Source organism: Chelonia mydas, chromosome 23 (assembly GCF_015237465.2).
Source record: "Chelonia mydas isolate rCheMyd1 chromosome 23, rCheMyd1.pri.v2, whole genome shotgun sequence".
In the NCBI taxonomy this organism is placed as follows: Eukaryota; Metazoa; Chordata; order Testudines; family Cheloniidae; genus Chelonia; species Chelonia mydas.
Window position 1 is genome coordinate 1861326 of NC_051263.2, and position 11149 is coordinate 1872474.

Consider the following 11149-nt stretch of genomic DNA (forward strand, 5'->3'; position numbering starts at 1 on the left):
GGACAGAGGCTGCGACTCCCCACGTGACCCCCAGCCTGCCCCCCGCCGCCAGGCCTGGGCCCAGCATCCCCAGCAAAGGGCGATAACGCCCCCAAGGTGGGGGAGGGACTCCCCAGGGCAGGGCCCATCCCCTGCAGGGTCTCTGCAGGGTCTGTGCAGCGCCTGGCACCGGGGGGGCCTCCAGCTCCCGGCCCGGTGGCACCTTTGGACCCTGTGGGAGACGGGCCCTGCCCCACAGAGCCTGGCGACCTCAAGGCCCACCAAACATAGGCCCATCAAAGCCGCCCTCGCAAGCCAGCGGTGCCCCTCACTCCCGACCCACAGCCCCTGCCAGCCCGGCCCTGGGCTCCCCCCTGCCCCCCAGCTGTGCCGGTGCCCCTCACTCCTGACCCGCAGCCCCTGCCAGCCTGGCCCTGGGCTCCCCCCTGCCCCCCAGCTGTGCCGGTGCCCCTCACTCCCGACCCTCAGCCCCTGCCAGCCCGGCCCTGGGCTCCCCCCTGCCCCCCAGCCCTGCCGGTGCCCCTCACTCCCGACCCGCAGCCCCCTGCCAGCCCGGCCCTGGGCTCCCCCCTGCCCCCCAGCTCTGCCGGTGCCCCTCACTCCCAACCCACAGCCCCTGCCAGCCTGGCCCTGGTCTCCCCCCTGCCCCCCAGCTGTGCCGGTGCCCCTCACTCCTGACCCACAGCCCCTGCCAGCCTGGCCCTGGTCTCCCCCCTGCCCCCCAGCTGTGCCGGTGCCCCTCACTCCTGACCCACAGCCCCTGCCAGCCCGGCCCTGGGCTCCCCCCTGCCCCCCTGCCCCCCAGCTCTGCCAGTGCCCCTCACTCCCGACCCTCAGCCCCTGCCAGCCCGGCCCTGGGCTCCCCCCTGCCCCCCAGCTCTGCCTGTGCCCCTCACTCCCGACCCGCAGCCCCCTGCCAGCCCGGCCCTGGGCTCCCCCCTGCCCCCCAGCTCTGCCGGTGCCCCTCACTCCCGACCCGCAGCCCCCCCATGTGCCTGTTCCCTTCCCTCCCCCACCTACCCCACGCACGGAGCCCGCTATGAATGATTCATCAGCCGCGGAGCGCTCCTCTTGGAGGAGCCCGGCTGCTACGGCCCCGGCTCGGCTCTGCTTCTCCAGCCCCCTCAGTCTGCCATGGGCCCCTCGGCTCGCAGGCCGGCCCGGGACGCGAACCCGGGGCCAGCCCTTGAGCAAGGAGCTGGCTGGGTCAGCTGGGGCCGGCGGCCTCCCAGAGGGAAGCCCCCGGCCACCGAGAAGCAATGGGCCCCCCGACCTGTGGAAGGGGGAGCCCAGGGCTGGGGGAGCAGGGGGCTGCGGGTGGGGAGTGAGGGGCACCGGCAGAGCTGGGGGTCCAGGGCTGGGGGAGCAGGGGGCTGCGGGTCGGGAGTGAGGGGCACCGGCAGAGCTGGGGGGCAGGGCTGAGCTGGCAGGGGCTGCGGGTGGGGAGTGAGGGGCACCGGCAGAGCTGGGGGGCAGGGCTGGGCTAGCAGGGGGCTGGGGGTCGGGAGTGAGGGGCACCGGCAGAGCTGGGGGGCAGGGGGGAGCCCAGGGCCGGGCTGGCAGGATTCCCTGCCCCCTGGCATTGGCTGGGTCCATGGGATGACACCGCCCGGGCTCTGCCCCCCCACCCCCCCCAGGTGCTCAGCGGGGAGACCCCGTCAGCGGTCAGGGCGATTCTTCAGCCCGGTTAATTCGCTCCCTGCATCTGCCCCCCCCAGCCGGGGAAAGAACCCAGGAGTCCTGGTTCCCATACCCCCCACATCTCTACATTGGGGGGGGGGCAGGTCTCCCTGCCACGCCAGGTCCCCTAATGCTGGTAACAAAGCAGCGATACAACCCCCCGCCCCAGCGCCTCCCCCCCCTTTCCAGCCCCCCCCCCCCGCCGCCGCCCCCGGCCCAGGCGCGTGGGAGCGATCCCGGAGCAGGCAGCGCTTCCGGGGACCCCCAGCCCCCCACCCCCTCTGCGAGCCTGCCCCCCAGCCCCTCCCAGCCCCCCCGATCCTGCCCCTTGCGGGGGGCGGGGGGCGGAGCCGGGCTGCGGCTGCATCGCGGAGCTGCTGCGGGCTCCGTGCGGGGGGCGCGGGACGTGCGGGGCCGGGGGATTTTCGCCTCTCCTGCCGCGGGGGGGCCGGGGGCCCGGAGCAGCCCCCCGGGATGGGGGTTTGGGGGGGCTGCAGAGCGGCTGGCGGGGGCCCGGCGGGCGGAGGCGGGCGCTGAGGTGCCGGTAAGTGCCGGGGGCAGAGCCGGGCAGGGGGGGTCCCTGGAGCCGGGCAGGGGGGCAGGGCCCCTGCGGGTGTCAATGGGGCCGGACCCATGGCGGGGGTCAGTCGCTGGAGACCCGCTCGTTACACCAGCTGCGGATCTGGCCCAGAACTGAGGCGGGAGGGGGCTGCTAAGCTCAGCACAGGTCCCCCCCCCCCGCAACCTCTCCCCGAATCCGAAGGGGTCCGGGGCAGAGCCGCACCCCCTGTCCCAAGAGGGGGGACACAGGTGCCGGTGCGGGGGGGGGGGAGCGAGTCAGTGTCTTTCCCAGCTGATTGCGTGGGGGGCGGGGGGGTGAGAAGCCAAATCTCCTTCCTGCCCCTCCACAGGGGGCTCTGCCCCCCCATTCACGACCTCACCTATTGCCATAGGAGCCACTAACTCGGGGGGGGGGGAATGGGGACGCCCCCCCAGGTAAAGTCTGGGCTCCCGCAGGGCCAAGGCTGGGCGTGGGGCCGCGATCCCAGAGCTTCGGGTGGGTTCCTTTGTTTTGTGAGTGCGGTCCGTGGGGCAGCCCCCCAGCTGGGGTCCGTCGGCCGTCGCTCCATTGGGTCCGTGGGGCCAGCCCCCCAGCTGGGGTCCGTCGGCCGTCGCTCCATTGGGTCCGTGGGGCCAGGCCCCCAGCTGAGGTCAATCGGCAGTAGCTCCATTGAGGTCAGTGGGTCAGCCCCCCAGACTGGGGTCCGTCGGCCATGGCTCCATTGGGATCCGTGGGGCAGCCCCCCCAGCTGGGGTCCGTGGGGGTCGCCACACGCTGGAGCTCGGCCCATGTACCCAGCCCACGTTGCAGACCCAGGGCCGACGCTGCGGCCCCCCTGCCCCGGTGGCCGGAGCCGGGGGCTCTGCCCGCGGGAAGGAGCTGGGTCTGGCGGGGCCCCGTCGGGCTGGGACGTGGATTGACCAGCCCCGGCCCACGGGCGCCAGGCGGGGACAGGCGGGTGCGACCTCTGCTTGGGGGCAGCGCCGGGCACAGAAGCGGGGCTGGGAGCCGGTGGCCAGTCCGCAGCGGAGCTGGCCCAGGGAGTGGGAGAGAAACCGGCCCCCCCCCCCACCCTCCCGGCCCGCTTCCCACGCCCCAGGGGGTGGCGCAGATTCCCGGGGCTCCCCAGCGCCGCCCGGCCCAGCCCCGAGTCCTCGCCAAAGCCCCGGGGAGCGATGGGAGCTCCTGGACTGGGGCAGCTGGGCCGGGTAGATGTGGACGGGGAGAGGAGTGGGGTCTAGTGGGAAGAGCAGGACTCCTGGGTTCCATTCGCGGGTTTACCACTGACTTACACCAGGGACTCCGGCCCCTCCCTTTCCCCTCTCCGTGACTCAGTTTCCCCCCTCAGCCCGCAGCGGCGGCAGCAGCTTGCCTCTGGGCGGGCGGGGACTGGAGGCCAAATTCATCCCAGCGCCCTGGGCCGCCCCCCCTGGGCGCCAGGTACCGCCCCCCCCGCCCCCAGGGCTCAGCGCGTCCTTCCCTGCACCTCCCCCGAGCCCTCCGCCTCCTGCCGCCCCGACCCCACCGCCCGGCTGCTCCTTAGGGCGCCGCCCGCCCTCCTGCCCCCCAGAAGCGGCGGAGCAAATCGGCAACCCGCGGCAGGAGCGAGAGGATTGGCGCTAAACCGGCAGCCGGGCGGGGAGGAGAAGCCCAAGCCGGGAACAGCGGCGGGAGAGGGGCAGGACCTCGGCTGAAGGGGGCCTGGGACGGGGGCGGGGGGCTGGCAGGGGGGCTAGGACTTGCTCGCCCAGGGACCCATCCACCCTGGTATCCCGGCTAGGGGAGGGGGAGGTTTCTGCATCCACCCATAGCCCGGCCCACGTGGCGGATCCAGGCTCTCGGCAGGCAGCCGGGGGGGGGGGGGCGGAGGGGGGCGGCATCTCGGCAGGGTTGGACCCAAGGTTTGGTTTGCAGGGGGCGTCGAAGGGCCCCCGTGAAATGTGCGCTCCGGGGGGGCGGCCTGCAAGCAGCCGGTCTAACTCTGCGGGGAAGGAGCTCCAGCCCCCTCCAGGCAGCCGCCGGCGAAAGGCGCTGGGCGAGGCAGGGACCCACTGTTGCAACGAATGGTCTAATCGGCACCTGGGCTCCCAGCGTCAAGACCCAGCGGCTCTTTGGTTCCGCCAGGCGGGGGTTCCCCAGGTGGCAGAATAACGCCCCAAACGTCTCTTCCTCTCCTGGAGCAGCTGGACTTTGTCCAGGCCCCCAGGGGGTCTCTGGGAGGGGAGTGGGGTCTAGTGGTTAGTGGCGGAGGCTGGCAGCCAGGACTCCTGGGTCCCTTGGCCAGCTCTGCGAGGCCTTCCCCTTGTGTGTCACAGGGACAACGCTCCTCCCTTCCTCGAGCGCAGGGGAGAACAGCCTGGCACCGCTGCCAGCGGAGGGAGCCGCTCCTCCGGCTCCAGCCTGGGAGTCTCCTTTTTTTGTGCCCCTACAGATTCACCGTGTTTATCCCTTACTGCCCCCCCACCAGGTGACCTGGGAGCCCAAGACCCCGCCGGACCCCCTGCCGGAGCAGGGATCTCCCCCCGCCTCATGGAGAACAGCCACGAACTACAGCGCCCGCTGCTGGCCAAACCCTCCGGGCGCGCCCTGGCTGGGGAGGCGCGGCGGGAACACCCCGGCTTCTTCTCTCGGCCCGGCTGGAGGCGCCTGCCCCCGCCACCCCCCGAGCTGGCCCAGCAGCTGCTGGACGCAGGGACCCTGCAGAGGACGGTGGAGCCGCTGGGCAGCCCCGAGCCGGCCCCCGCCCCGGGCTCCACATGGAAGACCGGGGAGCCCCCCAGCTGGAGGAAGCAGGGGTACTGCGAGACGGCTTTCGGGGAGCCGGCCGAGCGCCCCAAGAAGCTCTTCCTGGAGAAGGACATTCACACGGTCTGCTGCGAAGTGGGGGACGGAGAGCGGCTGCCTGAGTTCGAGGTGAGGGGGGGCTGGGAACCCAGGCGTCCGGCTGAGCCCTGCCAGCAGCTGGAGGGCACTGGCCAGGGGGATGAATCACTAGCCACCTGCCATCGCTCCGTGAGCTCCAGGGACTGGTTCACGAGCCCGGTCAGTAAATCAGTGGCCTGCAGTGGGGCTGGTCACAGTCCACACTATCCCGGAGGGTCTTTGGGGTTCCCTGCTCGCCGGGTCTGGGGAGCAGTACCGGGTTTACAATGGCACGAGTGGGGCCCCTGGGACTGGTGCAGAAGCCTGGCCAGTCTCAGTCAGTTGTGGGGGGGACAGTGTGGGGGGCTTGGCTGGGCCCCTCCAGGCAAGTGGGTCCTGAGGGACCCCGGCCGGGGCAGGCCCTGGCCTGGCTGATCGCGCCACTCCGGAGTCGGGGGTGTTGGGCGGGGGGGCCGGGGCTGCGTGACGCGGCCTGGGCTCGCCCACGAGGGGAAGGGGCAGGCTGGCAGCACGGGGCCGGGCAGGCCACTGTGCGTCTGGCAACTGCCGGTTTGTAAATAGTGCCCTGGCGCTGGGCTGGGCAGAGCGGGGCGACCCCTTCCATGCCCCATTGCCCCTGGCTGGCCCCTCGCTCTGGGGACCAACCCCGCCCCCCACCGCGCCATGCACCATTGCCCACATGGGGGCCCACAAATGGTTAATCTGGCCCTGCCCAGGAGCGTCCAACCAGGCCCTCACCACAGGGCTGAGCTCCGTAGCCCGGGGACCTTGCCCCGCAGCCGAGGGGCCCTAGACTCGGGGTTCAGAGCTCTGCTCCTCTGATGCAGAGGTGTGGCTGGAAGCCAGGACTCCTGGGTTCTCTCCCCAGCTCTGGGAGGGGAGTGGGGGCTAGTGGTCAGAGCAGGGGGCCGGGAGCCAGGACTCCTGGGTTCTCTCCCCAGCTCTGGGAGGGGAGCGGGGGCTAGTGGTCAGAGCAGGGGGCTGGGAGCCAGGACTCCTGGGTTCTCTCCCCAGCTCTGGGAGGGGAGCGGGGGCTAGTAGCCAGAGCAGGGGGCTGGGAGCCAGGGCTCCTCGGTTCTATTCCTGGCTCAGGGAGTGGAGTGGGGACTGGTGGTCAGAGCAGGGGGCTGGGAGCCAGGACTCCTGGGTTCTCTCCCCAGCTCTGGGAGGGGAGCGGGGGCTAGTGGTCAGAGCAGGGGGCTGGGAGCCAGGACTCCTGGGGTCAACCCTGGCCGCCAGGGGAGCGCACTCCCCCCAGCCCCTGATCTGGATCCCCCCCCCACATCCCCCGCCCAGAACGACTCGGCGAGCGAGAGCGAGAGCGACAGCGACTTCGGCCTGATGCTGCCGCAGGACCACCTGGGCCTGGCCGTGTTCTCCATGCTCTGCTGCTTCTGGCCCCTGGGCATCGCCGCCTTCCACCTGTCCCAGAAGGTGAGCGGGGCAGGGGCGGGGCGGGGGCAGGAGCGGCCCACCCGGGAGACGAGTTTGCTGGGAAGCCCCTCCCCTCCCCCCCCCGCAGTAAAATCTGGACGATTTGCATACATTATGGGAGATATTTGCATAACTTCCTCTGCCCCCCAAAGACTGGTCCAGTCCCTCAGGGGGCCCCCAACCCCACACAGGGCACTGTCACAGTGCCCACTCCCCGGCCCCCCCATCCCCAGAGCTTGGGGGGGTCAGGGCAGAAGGGGCACTGCGTGGCCCATAGGGCCTATGGGGTGAGAGGATCTGGCCTGGGAATGGGGGCGGGGGGTGGCTCAGGGTACCCAGCTGTGGACTGGGGCCCAGGCTGGGGCTGGAGCAGGGTACCCGGCGGGGCAGGGGGCAGATGGCAGGGGGATCTAAAGCATACAGGAGGTGTGTGGGGGAGGTCATGGGGTATCCAGCCAGGGGTGGGGTTATCCATGGGGGGGTGTCTCAGGGGAGGAAATCTCAGGAGGTTCCTCCTCCCCCTCTAACCGGCTCTCCCCTCCCCCAGACCAACAAGGCCTCGGCCGAGGGTGATTTCCCAGGGGCGCGGGCGGCCTCGCGTCGGACCTTCGCGCTGGCCGTGCTCTCCATCCTGCTCGGTGTCTGCACCTACATTGGGGCCGTGGTGGTGCTCATCGCCTACCTGTCCGACAAGGGCCCCCCCTAGCGCCCCCAGGGGACGGACAGACAGGGGCCGGCCCAGCTGCCGCGGGCTCCCTGGACACGCCCGAGCCCAGCGCCGCGGGGATGGAGGCCAGCAGAGAGATTTGGACTAGCAGTTCCCTCCCCCGCCACCAGAGACATGGGCCCGGATGCCTGGGTTCACCAGGGAGCCTGATTCGTGGTGACCGACCAGACCCACTTCCTTCCTTCCTCCTTCACTGCACCCCCAAACTGTGTCCCCATTTTGTACGTCCCCCACCCCCCTGCCTTCCACTCAGGGTTGCGATCAGTCCGACGGGGGCGCCATACCCAGTAAAGGCCCCATCCACTTTGCCTGCATCTGCTGGGCAGCAAGGGGTCAGCCCCAGAGGGGAGGGGAAGGGTTAATGCCCCAGGCGGGGGTGCTGCTTTCCCACTGCCCCCAGGGGTTGGAGGCCCATAGAGAGGCCGTGGGTTATCTCCTGGAGCCAGGGGGCTGGGAGCAGGACTCCTGGGTTCAATCCCTAGCTTCAGGGGAGAGAGGTCTAGTGGGTTACAGGGTGGAGGCTGGAAGCCAGGACACTTGGGTTCAATCCACAGCTGGGGGGTTAGGGCTAGTGGGTTTCAGGAGGGGGAAGAGCTGGAAGCCAGGACACCTGGGTTCTATCCCTGGCTGTGGAAGGGGCATGGGGTCCTGTGGTTAGAGCAGGGGGGGTTGAGGAACCAGGACTCCTGTGTTCTCTACCCGACTCCCTGTCTGACCTCAGCAAATCCCTCCCCCTCTTGGTGCCTCAGTTTCTCCCTCCAACCCCATGACATCCTCACGGTTGAGACAATTCATCCTCAAACGAAGCAGGATGCAGCCGCTTCCATCCTGCGGCAGCCAAGTAAGCCCCCCGCGCTCTCCGCTGTGGGGGGATGCGGCCGTGGTCCTGCCCCACTGGCTGCAGGCTCTCCCCTCGGGCCCGGAGCGTCTGAGCGGCCCTGCAGCTCCACCCCAGCTTGATGGGCCCTCACCAGCCCTGCTCTGGCTTTTTCAGTGAAAGCCTTAAATGTTCCCTTGATCCCCGCTCAGGCGGAAAACTTCCCCAGGAGACGGCGTGGCTGGCTGGCTCACCAGCTCTGCTCTGACGGCGGGGAAACCGCGAAGATCCACCCCACCCCGGTGCTCCCCCGTCCCACTCCTCCCTCCCCGCTCACCGGAGATCGGGGGAGAGACAGCGAAGCCCCTGCTCAGCCAGGGGAAATAGTGGCTTGGTGCCGGCTGGTGCTTTCGAGAGGCGCGGCTGGGTGGGTTTAACGGGTCTGCTCGCACGGTACAGCAGCGCCGAGCTGGAGCAAACGGGGCCAGGCCCCCAGCGGCTGGGAATCAGCGTCGCTCCCGTTGGAGTCAATGGGGCCAGGCCCCCAGCGGCTGTGAGTCAGCAACAGAAAGCAAATTAGAGCAGCTGAGCTGCGCTCAGAAGCTATTCTAGGTTCACACTAGTGTCAGCAGGAGAATTTGGCCCTAAATTGGTTCAGGCTGGTGCCACTCCCAGGATAGCAGCCCCCCCAACCCGCCCCTCTCAGGCCAGGTTTTCTAAACCCCACACCCCACAGAAAGCTTGGGGTTAAAAACCTGTCTGCTGCGTTTGGGCCAACCCTTCCCTTCCCACTGCGACAGCCAAGCCCTGGGCCAGAGTGGGGTGCCCAGCCTGCAGGGCACACACGGCCCCCCAGTGCATTTTGGGAGGCCCCTGGGCGCACGGCCCCCCAGCGCATTTCGGGAGGCCCCTGGGCCGGCTTCAACACAATCTACTCACAGCCGATTCCTTAGCGCTTGGTGGTCACGTTTACAGCCGTTTAGGTCACACACGAGTGCGTAAACAGCCAAGATTAGACAAAGAACCCAGCTAAACACACATGAAACAAGCAGAACTTGAAATACACGTTCCCCACTGGAGATGGCTGCATCTCAGTGCAGGGTGAGGGATCCATGTATGAACAGCCCGTGCCCCACTCCACCCCAGAGGCAGCTGCATCTAAGCATTGGGTGAGGGGTCCCTGCACAAAATCCCCGTGCCCCACCCCAGAGGTGGCTGCATCTCAGCTCCCGGAGACAGGTCCCTGTATCTACAATGCTGTAGCAACTGGAAGAGCGTTAACCTTCGCAGCACCCCTGAAAATGGCAGGGGGGATTGCGAGCGGAGAACTGCTCCCGACAGATTTTTCAAAGCCAGGCAGCAGATTGAGCCTGCCCCCCACACCGCAGAAATTAACTGGAGTCACGTGGCTAAATCCACTGGGCAGATGCGAAATGTCACGGCCCAGCTGGCTGGGTTGTTTCGGTGCAGAGCCCCAGGGTGGGGGCCGGCTTTGCTTTTCGGCCAGCCCGGGCTGAGGCCTGCTGGGCTGGGCCTGGACCACTAGCGGCTCGTGGGTCCGACACCCCCACCGTGGCTGGGAAAGATGGGGCAGGGCTGCGGGGAGTCGAGCTGGGGGCGCCGCTCTCAGCCTGGCGGGACAGAGGCTGGGGTCTAGCCTGAGCCCAACACCCCCCCGAGTTCTTAAGTCATGCAGATCTCTCTCCACTGCCTGCCGGGGGTTTTCGGGGCGGCGGTGGGGTGGGGGGGGTTGCCGCAAGGTGCGAGCATAAAAGAATAAATCCTGTTCCCCGGAGCCAGAGTCACGTCACTGGCTGGGCCTTGGGGAGCACGAGGAATGGGCCATTGGGGTGCAACTTCATTTTCTGCTACAGGGCCTCAGGAAGGGGGGGTGGGGGTGTTCAGCAGGGTCCCCCCAGCCTGCACCGAGGGGCAGCGCCCGGGCTGGGAGGGTCAAGGGGTGTGGTGTGAAAGTGGGAGGAGGTTGGAAAGGGGGCAGGCAGACGGGTTAGGGCAGGAGACGCACGGAGCTCCCGGCGCCGACAGGCAATTACAATCATTTCATCAAAGCGATTAGGCTCCTTAACCAAAGCAGCGGCCTGGCTCCGCCAGGGAGGCTGCTGATGGTGAAGGGGGGAGGAAGCCCCATGATTTCAGGGGGGAGGAGAATCCCCCCCCCCGAATCCAGAGGGGGCACGGCCAGGGGGTCTTGCCGGCTACCTCCCCGCAGGCTGTAACTGCAGGGGACCCGCGAACAGAGGCCGCGGCTGCTCTGGGGTGGAGCACAGCGAGGGCGCAACACGGGGACTGCAGCCGGCAGAGGAAGGAGAGGGCCCCAGGGGGGCACTTCATGGCCATCAGCAGACCAGGCCGGGGGGGTGCCAGGTCCCCAAAGGACCCCCGGGGAGGAGGGAGGCTGAGTCGGGGGGGGTCGCAGCTCATGCTGGGACCCCAAAACCAAGCTGAGCGGCCAGATCCTCCGGGTCGCAGCAAACCCGGCCACGCTACCCTGGGGTTTTGTTCCCGCTCCAAGAGCGGGCGGAACGTCCTCATTAACAGCCTCCTTGGTGGAAACGGCAGAGAGCACGCTGGGCTAGGACTCCGGGGTCCTGTTCCCCCTCGCAGTGGGGTCTGGGGTTAGAACGGGGGAATCCAGACTCCTGGCCCCACTTCGAGGAGGGGAGCGGGCTCTAGGGGGGAGGACGCTGACAAACCGGAGAGGGGTCAGAGAAGAGCCAGTGGAATGACTCTGGGATCGGAAAACCTGCCTGAGCGCGAGCCGCAGACCGGCCGAGCAGGTGACCTGATCCCACGGGGGGAACGAGCCGGGAAAGTGAGGGGGCTGCAGTCCACGGCCAGGCGCCGGGCGGGAGCTGGAAATAGGTGGAAACGTTTAATGGGGAGGGGAAGGAACCAGGGAACCACTCGCCAGCGGGGGCTGGTTTTTCTCCTTCGAACAAGAGTTCCTTGGGGGCCGCCCCAGGGCAGACAGGATCACCCCACCCCGGCTGGCCTGGGCCCCGCTCCCGGTGGGGGAGAGATCAGA

The 11149-nt window shown here is 69.1% G+C and overlaps 1 protein-coding gene across 2 annotated transcripts; it reads left to right on the top strand.

The window, feature by feature from the left end:
* The first annotated feature begins 2152 nt into the window (after positions 1–2152).
* On the top strand, positions 2153–8836 carry TMEM91 (transmembrane protein 91). Of its 2 annotated transcripts, XR_006287184.1 has the most exons (5): positions 2153–2224; positions 4710–5155; positions 6422–6559; positions 7107–7783; positions 7853–8836. XR_006287184.1 is itself a non-coding variant. In XM_037884460.2 (4 exons), the coding sequence occupies exons 2-4, from the start codon at positions 4772–4774 to the stop codon at positions 7263–7265; spliced, it is 681 nt and encodes a 226-aa protein (XP_037740388.1). In that variant the 5' UTR covers positions 2153–2224; positions 4710–4771; the 3' UTR covers positions 7266–8836. The 2 variants fall into 2 exon arrangements, 1 of the variants encoding a protein (XP_037740388.1); XM_037884460.2 differs by having other exon boundaries at positions 7107–8836.
* Positions 8837–11149: the final 2313 nt, after the last annotated feature.